The following is a 16,701-nucleotide window of genomic DNA, read 5'->3' on the forward strand; positions in this document are numbered from 1 at the left end:
TCTAATAATAATCGTGGCGGAGATGATGGAAAGAAAAAAGTAGGTACTTACTCAGTAGTTATTATTCAGTCACTATTAATATTATATAGATAGATTCGAATTCACAATTCCATATTTTATTGAATAACTGTATTTTGTTTCCTTCCAGCTGAAATATGATTGAATGTTACGGAGAACTTCTGCGTGGTTCCGAACTGTTTGCATCGTTTGCACCGTTTCCAGTTTTTGCCACTTCTTCCCATTTTAATTTCTTTTTTACTCGTGAGAGTCTCGAATATTTTTTTTTCATGCCTTGACTGAAACGGAATAGTTTTCTCATTCGTTCTCATTCTTGAACCTGGGTATTGGTTTTCCAATGTCGTTTTCTGGACTTGAAAAAAAAATTGCTCTAAACGACAAAACTGTTCCCAGTGATAATTAGTTATGAGCTCAATTCCTATCAGAATTTAGCGCACTTATAGCTTTAAACGTGTTGGAATTTTTATTTATTTTATAAGAAGAAAAATAGAAAACTATCATTTGAACGTAACTTCTTGGAGAATTGACAATCAATCCTCTGGTTGTTGAAAGTGAGAAGTATTATATGTCTTGCTCCTATTATTACCGAAAAAAGTATTAAGGTAAAGAACTGATTAAAACCCAAACTTAGTTTTTATTAGGATAAAATAGTGAACTTTATGATAATCGATGATCATATTATATTAATGTCTAAAGTTTTGTACGTTGAATTAAGAAAAGCGATATTAAAAAGAAGATCATCAAATGACAGTATTCAAATTCAGAAAACTATTGTGTTCTTAGGCTTAGACGACAAAGGTGTAGTATTATTTGCTTCTCTGTCTGAATTCCAGGACTGAAGTTTGACACCGATCTAATCGCATTCGATTTGAGATGATGTTTTACATTTGAAGGTGAACAATTTAATTCATTGAGAAAATATTATGTATGTTAATTGAGAATATCTAACGTAATAAGTGTTTGAAAAACTCATGAAATACTGTACAATGTACGATTGGAAAATAAAATTATTCGTTCGTTCAATAAAAAAACCTTTCATGAGCCAAATTATTTTTGAAGGGCTGAATTATTAGTACTGTGATACAGTTAACATCCATATTTAATTTTCTTCTCCCGATCGACGCGATTTTTTTATTCCAGGTGACAATCCGTTACATGAAAATGATATTCATTTCTATGAGTTCTCACTTCCGGTTCTCGCTGCGTGACCGTCGCAACAATTTTAACGCTGCTATAACCTATCGGAATAATTTATCATTTCGATGAAGGAGCTTTGGCAGTTAATTATTTTTACGACTGTCTCCTGCATCCTGTCGTGGAGTGTCATTGTATTGAAAACTGGAGATTATTGAACGAGATCATATTTTGTTTTTACGGTATAAACATGAAAGGAGCAGTGTGGTTGAATTGATATTCTTTGAAATTTCACTGACGGTAAGTTGTGGTTAATGCATAATTATGAGGAAAAAATATTTTTCTTCAATCGAGGATATTGAGTTATTATTTATGAGATCCCCATCTTATCTGTTAGAAAACATCTATTCTTCTCCATGCACTTGAAGAATCGATTAAAATTTAATATCTTTTCACGTTCAAAATTAGCTCACAAATTTGACAAATACTACTTATTATGCATTTGCATTTCAGAAGTACATCGAATATATCAGTCTGTCAGAGAAAATACCTAGGAACATCATTCTTCAAAGTCGAGGGTGAAAATGTGAAACAGACTGAGGAGGCGAATCCAGGCTTCACACGTAAGTATTATTTATAATATTTCAGGGCAAATATTCATGTTTGTCTCAATGAGTCATCACATTCAGTTAAGACAATTGGCTTTACCGATATTTGAGTCAACAATCACTGAATTTGTACCCACTGGGGGAGGGTGGGGGCAAAATGAAACAGTGGAGAGAAATAAAACCGAGGAAAAATCGACTCTTTCACGCAATTCAAGCAACTGTTTTTTTTTTGTTTCATTTGAACGTGAACGAAATGAGTCACATGATTTTTGGATCAAATTAGCCACTTTTACACTGTTTGATTCCATCTATCCCATGTTCATTTTCCCCCCGCCCTCCCTTACTGGCAGAAAAACATGGCTCATTATTTTATTGCTTAATAAAACATGTTATTATTTTTGTTTCAGTGGGCCTGCAGCACAAAAACAATTAAATAAATAAAAAATATAATAAATTGATCTCAAAATATAACTAGAAAATACGAAACTAGAATTATAATAAATACGTAGACCAAATTATTAAATACATAGCCCAAATTATAATATAAAACATAGATATAGTAGAGAATATATAAATACACGATAAACAATATATTATTTATCGAAATCATCACACAAATACCAAATAGTAACAGAGTGATTTACTTCGAAATGAAGGAATACCTTGAACTACTAACTCATATAACTGTAAAGAACAATGAGAGTAATTTGTACAACAAAAGAAATAAACTTTACTGATAAATAAAAAAGTTCATGTGTACATCCCAATTGTCCTCAAAACAAATACTTTGTGAATATACGTTTGCCTCATTCATATTTTTACATGTTGCAATTTCAGCCGCTTCAGCTCCAGGAAAAAATTCCTGGAGCTGAAAATTTCAAATTTTTCGGAAATTTGTGGTTATTGCTCTAATCACAACTTGTAATAACCTTTATTTCATTCAAATTTTTCTATTTAAATTCTTCTCTTTAAATTCACCATTGAATAAATTTGGAGGACATCAAAAATGCCTAAACGGAACATCCGGCGTACACCCGATGAATAGCAAGAATTGCAACGAGTCAGACGTGAGAAAAATGCCGCTTATCAGCGCGCATATCGTGAAAGAATGAATACAAAGAGAAGCATTCAGGGCAACAATTCCATATTAATTGTGCATAATGTTTTAAGTGATCTGAATGACTAGGATCGTGTTGGTACCAATGATGAATTTCACAACAATATAATGCAGACACCAATTAGACCAGGTCGATTCACCCGTCCCACTATTCGTGACATATCGTGTGAAGGGATTAAGAAACACTATATAGGAAAGATGACCATTTCATGTACACATTGTAATGCGATCCACTTCGAAGTTGAAAGGGTAGCACAGAAAAACGACTCTTTCAATGACTGTTGTAGTCATGGAGAGGTCGCTCTCAATCCTTTACCCGAGCCTCCCGAACTGTTATCGGACTTATTTAATGGGAATCACGAACAATCCAAACAGTTCCTCGAACGTATTCGCTGTTATAATAGTTCAGTCAGTTTTGCATCATTCAATGCTAATTTAGTAAATTTCAATAACAGACGATCTGGACCGTACTTTTTTAACATACAAGGGCAAATTTATTATCAAATGAATACATCGTTATATCCTTCAGAAAACGACAGCCCGTCTCATGGTCAACTATTCATTGTTGATCAAAATGAATCCACTGATATACGTTGCCAACAAATCTCCACATTGGATACAGACATAGTTTCCTATCGAATGATGCATGAAGAAGTACAATCAGCAATGGAGAATAATCACATGGAAAGAGAGCCAGAAATGCAACTTTTGTTTTCATTGAAACATGGTATGGACCCAAGACGTTATAATTCACAAAGAATTAACGAGGTGGCTGCTGTTTTCAAAACGACTGCTGATGGAGATATTCCAGAATCTTATGTCTCCATCCGTAATAGACATACCAAAACTTTACAATTCATTAATTCTCTTGATCCAAATGTGCAACCTTGGATTTACCCGCTACTTTATCCATACGGAACTCAAGGATGGTCTCCAAATATTCCATGCGTGAAGAGAGCTCGACGTGTTTCGAGAACCGAGTATGTCAAACACAGGATGGCAGTTCGAGATAAAAATGTTTTTCTAATGGGAGGAAGATTGTTTCAACAGTGGATTGTTGACAATCATGTCAAACAATTGAAAAAGACCGTCTGAATTTCTGCAGAGCGAATCATAAAACCTTACGCGCGGATACCTACCAAGGATTGCTCGATCATTTGCAACGATCAGCAAATGAAAGACAAACTACGTTGGGTAAAGTCATAATTCTTCCCTCATCATTCACAGGATCTCCGCGAAACATGCTTCAACATTATCAACATGCCATGGCAATTGTGCGACAATATGGAAAACCTGACCTGTTCATTACTACTACATGCAATCCCAATTGGTTGGAAATCCAAGAAAATTTGCTACCAGGTCAAACTGCGTCTGATAGACCAGACATAGTTTCACGCGTTTTCCACTTGAAAAAAGAACAGCTGATGGAAGTTATCTTGAAAGAGAAGTTATTTGGTGATGTGATTGCACATGTTAATGTCACTGAATATCAAAAACGGGGCTTGCCTCATGTTCATCTACTTTTGACACTAAAGGAAAATTGTAAAATTACCACTCCTGACGTTATTGATAAATACATTTCAGCGGAAATCCCAGATCCTGAGGGAGATACCATTCTTCATGATGCAGTTATGAAGCAGATGATACATGGTCCATGTGGAAATTGGTGTAAAGATGAAAGAGGGAGATGTTCTAAGAAATTCCCTAAAAATTTTTAAGAAGAAACATCAATGGATGAAGACGGATATCCTGCCTATCAAAGACGGAATACCGGTAGTTACGATCGTGCCAATGGTAGTTCAACTAATAACCAGTATGTCGTACCTTATAATTCAAAATTATTGAAATTATTTGGTTGTCATATCAACGTTGAGGTAGTGACGAGCATCAAATCGGTTAAATACCTCTACAAGTATATATACAAAGGGCATGATGCAGCATGTATTACCATACGTGACCCAGAGACTAATGAAAAGCTAATTGCGCACGATGAAATCAAGAATTTCGTTGATGCTCGATATGTAGGACCGGCAGAAGCATGCGGCCGAATATTAGGACGGTCCTTGCAGAATAAAAGTTATTCAATTACGAGGTTGCCTGTTCATTTACAGAATCAACAAAACGTGATCATCAATGATGATGCAGACGAGAATGATATGAGATCAGCACTACATCGAACGAACATGCTTCTCGATTATTTCGCTTTGAATGAACACGATTCCAATGCTCTCCAATTCACATATTTTGAAATTCCATCACATTATGTGTTCAAAAAGCAAAGTGATTCCAATGTATCGAAATGGATGAAACGCCAATCGCATTTCAATGTCATCGGACGAATGTATAGTGTAAGTCCAACCCAAAGTGAGTTTTTTCATCTGCGCTTATTACAGATAAATGTTAAAGGAGCAACAAGCTATGAAAGTCTCAGAACAGTTCATGGTCAAACATATCCTACGTTTCAAGATACTTGCCTTGCATTGGGTCTCATCGAGGATGATGCAGAGTGGGAACGGGCATTGCCAGAAGGAGAGGTATGGATGATGCCTAGACAGCTACGTAATTTATTCGTACGATTTTTGATATATTGTCAGCCTAATAACCCCAGAGAACTCTGGCAAAAGTTTAAGGATGCAATGGCTCAAGATCTTCAAAGGCAATTGAGCGTGCCAGAAGCTGAGAGACGGATTTACGTTGAAGTGAATCATCTTTTATCTGTCGAAGGATCAGGTATCAGTCGATTTCCCACAATGCGACAAATGACGGACTTGGAGAATAATATTGATGTTTTCATCGAAAATGAAATTTCACTTGAAGAGCATAGAGATATTGGTCAAAATCGATCTGGAAAATGGAATTCGAAACAGAAAGACATGGTGGATAATGTATTGAATGCTGTCGAAACAACAGGATCACCGACTAAATATTTCTACATAGATGGACCTAGGGGATCCGGAAAACCATTTGCCTATACTACTCTTTATCATTTATTAAGAACTCAAGAAAAAAAAGTACACACGATGGCGTTTATAGGTATTGCCGCAATTTTACTTCCACGAGGAAAAACAGTTCACCAATCATTCGGAATGCCCGTTCCCATTTTCAATGACTCTGTGTCGAATTTCAGAAGTCAATCAAGTAAAGCTCAGTATTTACGCGAAGTTGATGTTTTTATCTGGGATGAAGCTAAAATGGCACCAAGATATGCTCTGGAATTAGTTGACCGTTCTCTACGTGACTTTATGAAAAATGATTTGCCTTTTGGCGGCAAGATCATGATTCTCGGTGGAGATTTCCGCCAGTTACTTCCAGTTAAACCGCATGCAACTCGTAGTAAACTGGTGAATTTGTCCATTAAATTTAGTTTACTGTGGAAACAATTTACAATATTTTCTTTAACAGAAAATATGCGAGCTTTATCCCACGAGATCGAATTGGCGAAATGTCTTTTGTCGGTCGGTGACGGCAATTTAAATGATGACAACAATAATCTAATTGCTCCAGAACAGTGTGTTGCTCAAACATCTGCTGATATAATTCACATTTTCACGAATATTATTAATGAACCTAGATATGGAGATTTCGCCAAAGTGGCAATTTTGTCAGCACGAGATATAGACGTTGATGAAATTAATGATCGCGTTATCGATCTACTTGACAGGAAAACGCAGAAAATATATACAGGTATCGACAGTGTAGAGAATTGTGATAATGGAGATATCAGTCATGATATTTTACCAGAATATCTCCATACTCTGAGTCCTCCAAATTTTCCACCATATGAATTGAAATTGAGAATCAATTGTGTCGTAATGTTGATACGTAACATGAGTGTCAATGAAGGACTTTGCAATGGAACAAGATTACACGTACTGGAACTTGCGAACAATCCCCTACGTTGTCAGATTCTAACAGGTGATAAAGCGGGAGAGATCGTTTTCATACATCGTGTAACTCTATATTGTGAGAATATCTATCCGTTCATCTTCAAAAGACGTCAATTCCCATTGAGACCTGCTTTTGCGATGACAATTAACAAAAGTCAAGGGCAAACTTTCAAGAACATACATATCGACCTCAGAAAAGATGTGTTCAACCACGGTCAATTATACGTAGCATTTTCACGTGTTTGATCATGGGGATCATTAAGAATTTTCCTCGGAAGTCAACGTACGAGTAATGTAGTAAAAAATTATGTGTACACAGAATTGTTTCGTTGACAATACTCAAAGATTGCCAATTCGAATTCCTTCGAAAGTTGTAATCGATGTAGTAGATAATCCAAAGAAAAGAGTTATCGTACAGAAATCGGAATGCAACATCTGATGAAACCAGAGAGACTTTCAATTTTCGACGATGGTTTTCGAAAAAAGTCGCATGATCAGAATGGATGCAGAAACGGCGCGCGTAGCGCGCAGGCGTTCTCGTGTTAGTGTTATTCAAAAGGTAGAATAAATACTGTTAATGTAAATGATCCAAACGGAAATGTGCTATCCTCGAGCAAAGACGCATTTTTTTATACTCTTGATCCGTAAGAGGGGCGTTACGTTGTTCCCACTATCCATTTTGCCCATACGGGCACTAATCTGGGAAACATAGTAAAGCTCATTGTTGCATATTATAATTCAGTGGTACGTCTCGTACTTTTCTCATTTGATGTAAATTACATGCCGTAGCATTTAGTCTTTTGTCGTGCATAGGATAAATTGTGTATTGGTCAAAACGTGACCTTCGATCCAAAATTTCAGTTACCATGGAAGATACATCAGCAGTCTTTTTATCGAGGGATGATAGTGTTTGAACACAACTTTCTTCTTTCTTTTCGCCATCATAGCTCAAAGGGTGAGATGCTCTCTAATTGATTACATCAAGACCTGCTCCGTCCAGTGCTGATGAATTTTCTTTCGGTTTTCCTCTATTCTTGGTAGAAGGGAAAAGACCTTCATTTTTAGTATTACCCTCTGCCTCGCCTTCGTTACTTACAGTGGTGGATAGAGTTTCACAATTATCTTTTGTATCACTTTCTCCTAAGTTCATTCGATACTCAATATCATCAGCTATCAACAATTCCATCAAATTTTGAGCTGATTCAGGCAGTTGAATATTTCCATAGAGTGGATTATAACGTTGCAGCCACTCGAGGGATGTGTATATTTTATCGAGATTGACTAGGTTTTGCCAAATGACCTTAGCTTTATTAGGTATTCCTCGAATGAAAATGTGTAGTTGGTGATTTTCATTAATAGGATCAGTTATTGAAGCTATTTTTCCCAAAGTTAACGAAATTGGCAAGGGTAAGTAAAATGTTAGATCCACCAATTTCTGGCCTTGCATGGAATGTGGTGTTTCTTTTTAGAATGGTTCCCGCTCTTTGTATAACTTGAAACACCTTCGCTCTCAGGATGAGTATTCTCTCGTAATCATTCAAATTCTAAATTTCATCTGGAACATCACCGACATTAGTATGATTCAATATACAAATCGGTGGTAATTGATTTTTAAGTAGTAAGTGGGCAAGATTGGTGAATTTATTCCAGGAATCGTCCCCCTTCACCCCTTTTTCCAGACGTGTCCGAACAGGTTTTCCCATTGTCCTTTGAGGCGGACGTCGCCGCTTTGTGGGCCCCCTGGGGTGAGGGTCCCTAAAAGAGTGTCTTTGTTCTACAGGAAGTGGGTGGGTGGAAAATGGGTGGTAAGGGTCACGTGATTCAAAGGGGGGTGGGGGAAGTGGGTGACGTGGGAAATGTGGGTATATATGTGGAAAATGAAATAAATATATAATACATTATTTATTGAGTATATAAATCATTTATTCAGAAATTATACTTGTATGAGGGGTGGTACATAATATTGGGGATTTAAAAAATAGTAGCCATCAAAATTATTAGTATTATTATTAAATTAATGGAAACGAGATATATTTTTTAAAGACCGTTGGTTACAATGCAAACTACCTTTATCAGACAAGTTCTGAAAAGGTTTACTTAAATTTCTACGATTACAACTACGTTTTTGAATAATTTTGTTGAACATTTTCATAACAATGCGATCGTTACGTTTTGTGTTTGATGTAAAGTGTTTATGAAAGGACTGTAAAGACCGATCATTGAACAACCAGTGAAGCACAGCAATGCAGTACTGCCCACAAACATCAGACGATATATCTTGGAGTCTTTTCTGGCTACATTCATAAACATTGCAATTTCGGTTGAGGCGCTGAGAGATTCTTGTATCCAAGGGTGGCATTCCGAAGCTGTCGAAATAGATTCTTCGTCTATTTAAAGCGAGGTAAACGGCAACCCAGTGACTTCCTGCCTGATTGTGGTTGTCGGTATTGATGATGATAGCACAGGGTCGGGGCCATGTCCAGGGGACACAGTCGGCAGGGTAGACACCTCCAATGCATGCGTCTGCATGCGGTAACACCTCCAGGAGCTTAAGTGTATTCATAGAACGACGGTAAACCGGAAAATTACAGTGGGTCTCGTTCAGCAGGCTGGATGCAACTAATGCAATGTTATGCTGCGCGTCCATTAAGTAGTCTTCCATTTTCACCCGCTGTAGTCGAAAATAACCTGTCTTGTGGAATCAATTTCTAGCAAATTGTCATATTCGGCGTACAACAAACAATTTACATTCTGCTCTGTTGCTTTATTGAAGCGAACTTCAATGCGAATACTTCCACTTTTCATCAGATTCCATGGCCAGCGGAACTTGCAGATAAATCAGGGATCCGATCGAACGCGATCAAGGAAAATCCATCGGAATAGGCCGGACGAGAGATGCTATTTCCATGGTCGCTGAAATGTGTTCCAGTACCAGCAAATAGGGTATTAAATGCTTCCACATCTACGCAGACGCCGGAGGTGAAACTTGGCTGCAGAGGTTTTGCAGGTACTTGACGTCCATCGACATTCCGGCATAAAAAGTTTATCCCAAAATTTTGAAAGTTGAAGGGATTCTCCTTCCTCGATCCGTTGAAACTGTCATTTTCAACAAATCCCAGTATGATTCTTCAAGGCAGTTGCCCCAAAATCGCATCGTCTATTGTCTCTCCCATAATCCCATTATGGAGAACAAAACATTTGACCTCGACCCGGGTCAAAAGATATTTCGCAGTTGTCTTTGCAAGCGTTTTAGCGTGAGCTATCAAAATGCCAGGGCTGAGTTTCACACGACGAACAATCAACGAGGCTTCCACTATATGCAGCTTATAATTCTGGGCACTATCGTCCATAAGGCAAAAGTCATCCTTTGCACGGATAAGACCAACGCGTAGCTCTACGCCATTCCACAAAAATTACTCTTGATTGAACACGTCACAATGTAAATGTCCCAGTAGATCAAATGCTTTTCCACCTTTAGTCACGGCCTGACGTGCGGCTAGCCCATTGTTGGTTCGCGCATCACCCGCCGCTACAGCAGTAGAATCCATTGCACCATATCTATCCGTAGCCCAAAAAGACATTCCAAGATGTGAGGACTTTGCATCTGTTCCATAGTTCAGTAATGTTTCAATGTATGCTCTATAGGCGTACAGATTATTTGAAGGCGTAACAACTTTTTGATTGCAATATACATCCACTTGGTTAAACATTGAATGTAAAAATTTCATGATTATGGCGCGAACCTTGATCATGGTATGTGCCAAATCAATCTATTCTTCTCCATGGCCTGGTACCATGAATTCAATTGGGGCATCGTCCGACAGCGTAGACACAGGATTGTAATAAACAAGTTGAGAATTTTCAATACTTGTTTGGGTAGGTGGTATGGTAAATAGGTCCAACTCCGACTTCACACACTCAGAAGAGTGAGAATGTAGAAACGCCATGATGATTAGTTGAAAATATCGTACAAATCAAGAGTCTTCCGCTTTGATTTATGTCTCGTTACTTTTTCCACTTTCTTGCTTTTTTTGTTTGCAACGGGTCTCTTCTTTTTATACTTCCGAGGTTTGGATGTCTTGGCAGATCCACGGCCAGTGAGCTTATGAGAGGCGAGGCGTTTACGCTTCCTCTTATATCCTGAGCCACGCATCATGGTTCCAATTTTGTCCTGGGCCCTCCTTTTCAATTTCAATCCAGACTCGGCTAAACGGTCTTCCAGCGCCACCTTTAAAGGCTTGCCATTTGTCACTACATCCCCACCAACGTTAATACCCGCATTGAGAGCTTCTTTACCGACAGCTCGGGCTGCGCTTCCCAGATAGGGCAGAATCCGTCGAAAAAGACCTCCAAGGAAAGCACCAATTCCATGACCTCGTTGATATGGACTTCCAACGAGTACCCTTCCAAAATCAGTATATCTATCCAGTGTTCCTCCACCAGCTTGGTTTGCGTAATATGCAATGTAGGCCTCATTTGTTAGTCAATTAATCCTCTTGAAATGAAGTGTCACGTTCAAAGGACCATACTCGAATGGAATCATATCACCCTGATTGCATCTTATATCTATTTCAATTGTGCGAAATGAATACCTCATCAACGGAATATAATGAGGAGTGGAAAACGTAGTACAGTGCATGGTCCCATAGGTATACGTAGAAGCGCTGAATGGTACCACTCGTAACAGAGATGACAGCACGTTACCTGTTACGGAGGGTACACAAAGATCGCTGTAGATGAACAAATTCGCAGGTAAACTTCTGGCCAAACTTGCTGGTAAAGATCCTTGACAATAGGGCCTAGCGTTTGTGAAGATGTGTACACGTCTCTCAAATCCCAACATGTCGGATACTGTATCGGAAAAGTCTATTGCATGAACTGTGCTCGTGCAGTTCCTGGAGTTGCAGTGTTTTACAATTTTGACAAAACCTAGTTGCGACAAATATTCAAATCGGATATGAGTACTCAAAGGCGGAAAAGTATTCATGAACCCCACTAAATCTGTTATGTCTTTGAAAACTGCAGTAGCTAGAAAAAATGTTTGTAGTGAGTTTGTCTTGCTCTTTTTGTCGATTGAATTACTAACGAAATTGATTAAACAACCGTTTCCATCACGTATATGTAAAAAATTGCAAGGAAATTGTCTTTCAGTCAGACCCACTACACATTCTCCTTCCAGTTCAACTTGTTTTTGAAGCAAGGTCGTCAATTTCGATGCTGTATTATCAGGATGATAGCTCATGCTGCTGTTGCTGGGGAGCACCATATAAAATTCGTTTCTCTTCATTTTTTCCCAATTGCATACAGTTCTGCAGCAAGTATTCAAGAATCAAACTTATCAGGATATCCTTCTCAATGAACAAAAACCTGCTTATTTTTTCCTTTTCCCTTGGAGCGTATGACACGTTCCACTATGAACTCGTCCTTGTCCGTTGGTTTATGGACAAGCACCAATTCTGGTTTCTCAGAAAAATCCCTCAATTGGTTCGTCAGCAAAATCCATCAACTCGTATATCGGCAATGATTGCTTGAAAACAGCTTTCGTTATTTTGAATATTTCTTTACTCCAATTAGTTTCATATCCTTTCTCAAAGAGGCCTTTCATTCGACTGATGCGTACATAGTCGCCAACTTTATATTTAAAGGATTCTTTACGTGATTTCTCCGTCTTAAATCGACTTTGTCTATTACGCCATACGTATGGTGCATTAACCATAGTCGCACCCGCAGGCGCCATCTTTGTTGAAGAATGTCGCGCGTTGTTATATGACTCGACAATTTGTTTCAACACATCTGTATACTTATATGTTCGACTATGTGTAAAGTAACGCCACATACGTTCCTTCAATGTCCGATTGAAGCGCTCCACAACTGCAGCTTTTATGTCGGGATTACGTGCAACACGAAATTTTATTTTCTTCTCAGAAAAAAAATTTGGACACTGTTGGCCATAAATTCTTTTCCCATGTCCGTTTGTATAGAAACAGGAACGCGTCCCCCATTCGTATCCATTATATGCTTGAAAGCTTCAAGAACCTGTCATGCTGATTTGTCTCTCAATGGCTCTACCCAGGCAAACTTACTCAAGACGTCAATAACTACAATTAAATATGAGATCGGAACATTATATATTTTTAATGATTTCAATGCAACTAGGTCAGCTTCCCACACATCATCAATGCTGGTTACTGTATAATGAAGACGCGGGAATTTACGCGTAATGGGCCTATGAAGTGTATAAGTGTTCTGAGCATTAAGCCAATTTTTTATTTCACTTTCAGGTATTTCTTTCTTATGTTTTGACAAACTATTTCGAGCCCCTGTGTATGCTTCAGGCTCTGGAAGGTTAAAATATGTCTGGAAGGTTAAAATATGAGAGTTTTTCATTTTTCAAAACGAAAGCCATGATGTAACTTTGTCGGTTTTCGGGGTGTAGGAAAGACTTAGCCGTGCTTCTTTCGAGTTTTTACGGGGGCGATGTACAGGAGGAGTGAGTGGCCTATAGCTTTTCCTTCTTCTACCTTCGTCTACAGAACTCTCGTCCTCTGAAATTTCAGGTTCTTTTTGGTTCCTAATGTCTAGCAATGCTGGTGGAGGCTGATGAAACTTGCGATTACCCAGAAACTCCCGAGGGGTGTACAGGCTTTGGAGATAAACGGTAAAATATTCCCATCCTTTAACTGAATATGTTTTTCGTGCTCTGACAACATCTTGTATGAGATCCACAATATTAACACCAGGAAATGTTTGTCCATCCAAAGTCACTTGTCCTTTTGAATTCCATTTGAGTCTGTTAGCAGTGTTGATGGCGTCAATGTATTCTAGTATACCAGCAGCTTTTCGCTGATATACTTTAGGTACAGTAGCAACAATAGTATTGTTGCAGATTTAGAAGAAGGAAAAGCAAACAATGCTCAGTTGAGAAATATTAGTGATTAATTTTAAGTAATATAAAGATGACTGCTCTCATCAACAGTCCAGGCTTAACTAACTAACAGCACCGTGTCTTCAACGTAATACTACAATGCTGTACACTCTCTGTTTTACCGACCTCAGATAACACGCGCTAAACTACCTCAATAAATAGCTTTTGGATCGTATCGTTCAGTGGTTTCAGTTTCGACGGGGGTCTCCGTTTCTAACACCGGTGTTTTACTCTGTTCTGTATAAAACAAATATCGCCTCTGAACGTCGTTATACAGCTTCCATTTTTCATGATCGTCTCTAGAGCTTTTTGAATTTAAAATTTCCAATAGCTGGGTATCTAATCTACTTGTAACAGTGCCTGGAGTTTGGGATGATGGCTGAATTTCTTTAGCCAATTCAGTTAAAACATGGTGAGCATCAACATGTGAAGAATTTTTTTTTTAGACGCTCCACACTGTCCTCTGGTACAAGAATCATGTTACGTGCATGTTCCATCCTTATATAATGGCTGAGATAAGTGGGCTTATCAGAGGACCCAATAGCATCGGTAAAATTAAACCACTTTTCTGATTAATGATTTTTTTCTTGCTACTTAAACTTTGTTTTTTATCGGCGAGTTTTCTCAATAGTTTTTTATGTTTGCACAGTTTTGATTCCTCGCAATTTTTCCAAGGAATATTTCCGTGTAACAAATTTAAAGCACACTCGCAAATGCAGCGAATTAAATCTTTATTAGCGTGTTGTATTATTACTCGTCGTAGCCTGGGTGGTGCGTAGATGAGAGCGTGTAATAAGGCTGTATTCTTTTCTCCCAGCGACTTGCGAACAGAGCCGCTTTCAGAACGACTTCTGGTTGCCATCACACATGAACGACTGGTACACTCCGTGATGCCCCTCGTTTAACATAGCGATCCTTCCGCGGAATATAAACATAATGATGGGGATCACTGGGGAATACATTGGTACGAAACCTACAGTTTTCAGGAGTCGATTGTTTCAAATCTAACAACAAATAGCCATGAGTTGCCGAAGTTGCATCAAAATAGGCTTCTTGCAGAAATTTTGGATTTTCTGGATATATTTGATGAGCCAAATGGGCAATTTGTGCACGATCTCTGGGATTTTTAAATACGACGATGTAATTTGTATTCAATGAAATGTCTCTCTGTCCTTTTCCTTGGTGGCATAAATTTTGAGATAGAAACATTACACTGAGATTTTTATGATGGCTTCCTTTTGTAAACAAATCAACTATTGCACCATTCGAAGATTCCCGCGTCAAATCGTCCACGACAACCAATTTTGGCTTATTATCATCAAAATCTCCAGATCTTGGTAGGCCTTCACGAAATTCGACCAAAGGATTATCATAATCGGAATATCCGTTCTGCCACTCAGCGTAATAAAAGATTACTTTTTCAATTTGTGTATCACACATTTGCTTAATTTCCTTCAAAAACCTTTTAACAAAAAATGTTTTTCCACAACCCGTGGGGCCGCAAATCATTGCAGTACAGGGTTGTTTCCACCTCGCGTCCATATTGCCTTCTGTTTAATTATGCCTAAAATCGTATCATTTTATACAATTTTACGATATCAGAAAATATGGAGTTGAAAATGCTAGAGGGGGCGTGACGTAATGCACCTGTATTGGGGGTCAAGTGGGCTTGCCTATGGCTAGGGTAAGGACAATGCGCGTAGGCGGGGGCAGGTAAAAAAGGTGAAGAAGTGTAGTAGCCCCCCTGTGACGCCAATAGTAAAATCCCTGACTTTTACCAATATAGACCGAATTTTTTCGAACTAGCTGCAGTCGTCTAATGGACATGCGCAATGTCGGACCCAAACGATTTAGCGGGGCCCAGTGACCCTTCCGAAGAAAATACTGCACCTCCACAGGGAGATTTTGATTGGATAAATAATTTTGATGTTGAGTTATTCGGTGATTTTGCCATTGAAAATAATTTTGATCGAGATTTATTCGATAATTTCAATTCTGAGCTCTTTGATATTCAATGTGGTGGTGGTGAAAATGTGGTGAGTGACCCTAAGGCTTTGGAAGCTGTTGAAGAGTTTAATCTAGATTTACTGGATCAACAGAATGGTAAGTATCTAGCTTCATACCGCTTATAACACCGAGAAAAAAATTTTAGGCATATTTTTTTTTTATTGAAAAATACTAAACTCAATTTCAGATCAACAAAATGGCCGCGAAGAAGAGATTGAAAATCTATTGCCGGCCTTAAGGACAATACGACGATCACGCCAGAGACTTCCACGTTTCACACTCGACACACATGTGATGGAGTTTGCAATTAACCCTTTACCTGAAAGTCGTGACCCTGCCGACTGGGTTGAAGAAGCTTTACGGGATATCTACAATAAAATTATTGAGGCTGGAGGACGTGGATGAATCGAATGTGCGTTACATTCAATTTTGCAAATATGCAAAGAGACAATGCCTGGATAAGTCCACGTGCTATCAAAGGATATGAGTTTCAATATCTATGGAATCTTGTCAGCTCTATCGCGCAGAGCGCAAACGGTTTCGGATGTGCCGATACGTTTTGGATCAAACTTCACGTGGCTGAAACCCCGGTAGGTCAAGGTTTTCTTGAAAACGACATGAAAAGAGGGCTTAGTAGAAAATGTATCCTTCATATTTCGAATGAAGATGGCTTGTGTCTTGCCCGATCACTTGTTGTGGCCAAAGCACATGCCAAAAAATTGAAAACCAGAGCGGATAAGGACAAGATCCAGGAGGTATGGCAAGCCATACGACAATGCAAGGGAAGAATGCAGCGTGAGGAGGCCAAAAGACTAACTCAAAGGGCAGGAGTCATTGCTCCTGATGAGGGTTGTGGTCTACAGGAAGTTGCTCAATATCAGCGATACTTGGCTGAAGAAGGTGCCTTATCAAGGTTTATTCCCTTATGAGAAACGGAAAAGATCGCCCTGTACTCTACGATGGTACACCTGAATAGATTAGCACAAAGATACCCGTCCGATATAC

General features: G+C 38.5%; 1 protein-coding gene and 1 long non-coding RNA gene across 2 annotated transcripts; both read left to right on the forward strand.

Annotated features, from left to right (window-relative positions):
• The first annotated feature begins 1,228 nt into the window (after positions 1-1,228).
• On the forward strand, positions 1,229-2,297 carry LOC135169739 (uncharacterized). Its single transcript, XR_010300249.1, has 3 exons — positions 1,229-1,452; positions 1,666-1,775; positions 2,168-2,297. It is a non-coding gene; the product is annotated as an uncharacterized LOC135169739 (long non-coding RNA).
• Positions 2,298-2,410: 113 nt separating this feature from the next.
• LOC135169788 (uncharacterized) lies at positions 2,411-7,010 on the forward strand. The gene is made up of 9 exons (XM_064135086.1): positions 2,411-2,462; positions 2,757-2,827; positions 2,947-3,262; positions 3,333-3,344; positions 3,407-3,857; positions 3,983-4,545; positions 4,618-4,898; positions 4,989-5,225; positions 5,271-7,010. Exons 1-9 carry the CDS (start codon positions 2,411-2,413, stop codon positions 7,008-7,010), a joined length of 3,723 nt encoding a protein of 1,240 aa, XP_063991156.1.
• The last annotated feature ends 9,691 nt before the right edge of the window (positions 7,011-16,701 follow it).

The sequence above is a fragment of the Diachasmimorpha longicaudata genome, chromosome 15 (assembly GCF_034640455.1).
Source record: "Diachasmimorpha longicaudata isolate KC_UGA_2023 chromosome 15, iyDiaLong2, whole genome shotgun sequence".
In the NCBI taxonomy this organism is placed as follows: Eukaryota; Metazoa; Arthropoda; class Insecta; order Hymenoptera; family Braconidae; genus Diachasmimorpha; species Diachasmimorpha longicaudata.

What these genes read in the sequence shown, in the direction of transcription:
- LOC135169788 (XM_064135086.1), top strand. Translation starts at nt 2,411, where the DNA reads ATGAAGGAATACCTTGAACTACTAACTCATATAACTGTAAAGAACAAT. An exon ending in ATTTCGTTGATGCTCGATAT is followed by an intron (nt 4,899 to 4,988) that starts GTAGGACCGGCA and finishes GTTCATTTACAG; the next exon opens with AATCAACAAAACGTGATCAT. An exon ending in TCATCGGACGAATGTATAGT is followed by an intron (nt 5,226 to 5,270) that starts GTAAGTCCAACC and finishes CGCTTATTACAG; the next exon opens with ATAAATGTTAAAGGAGCAAC.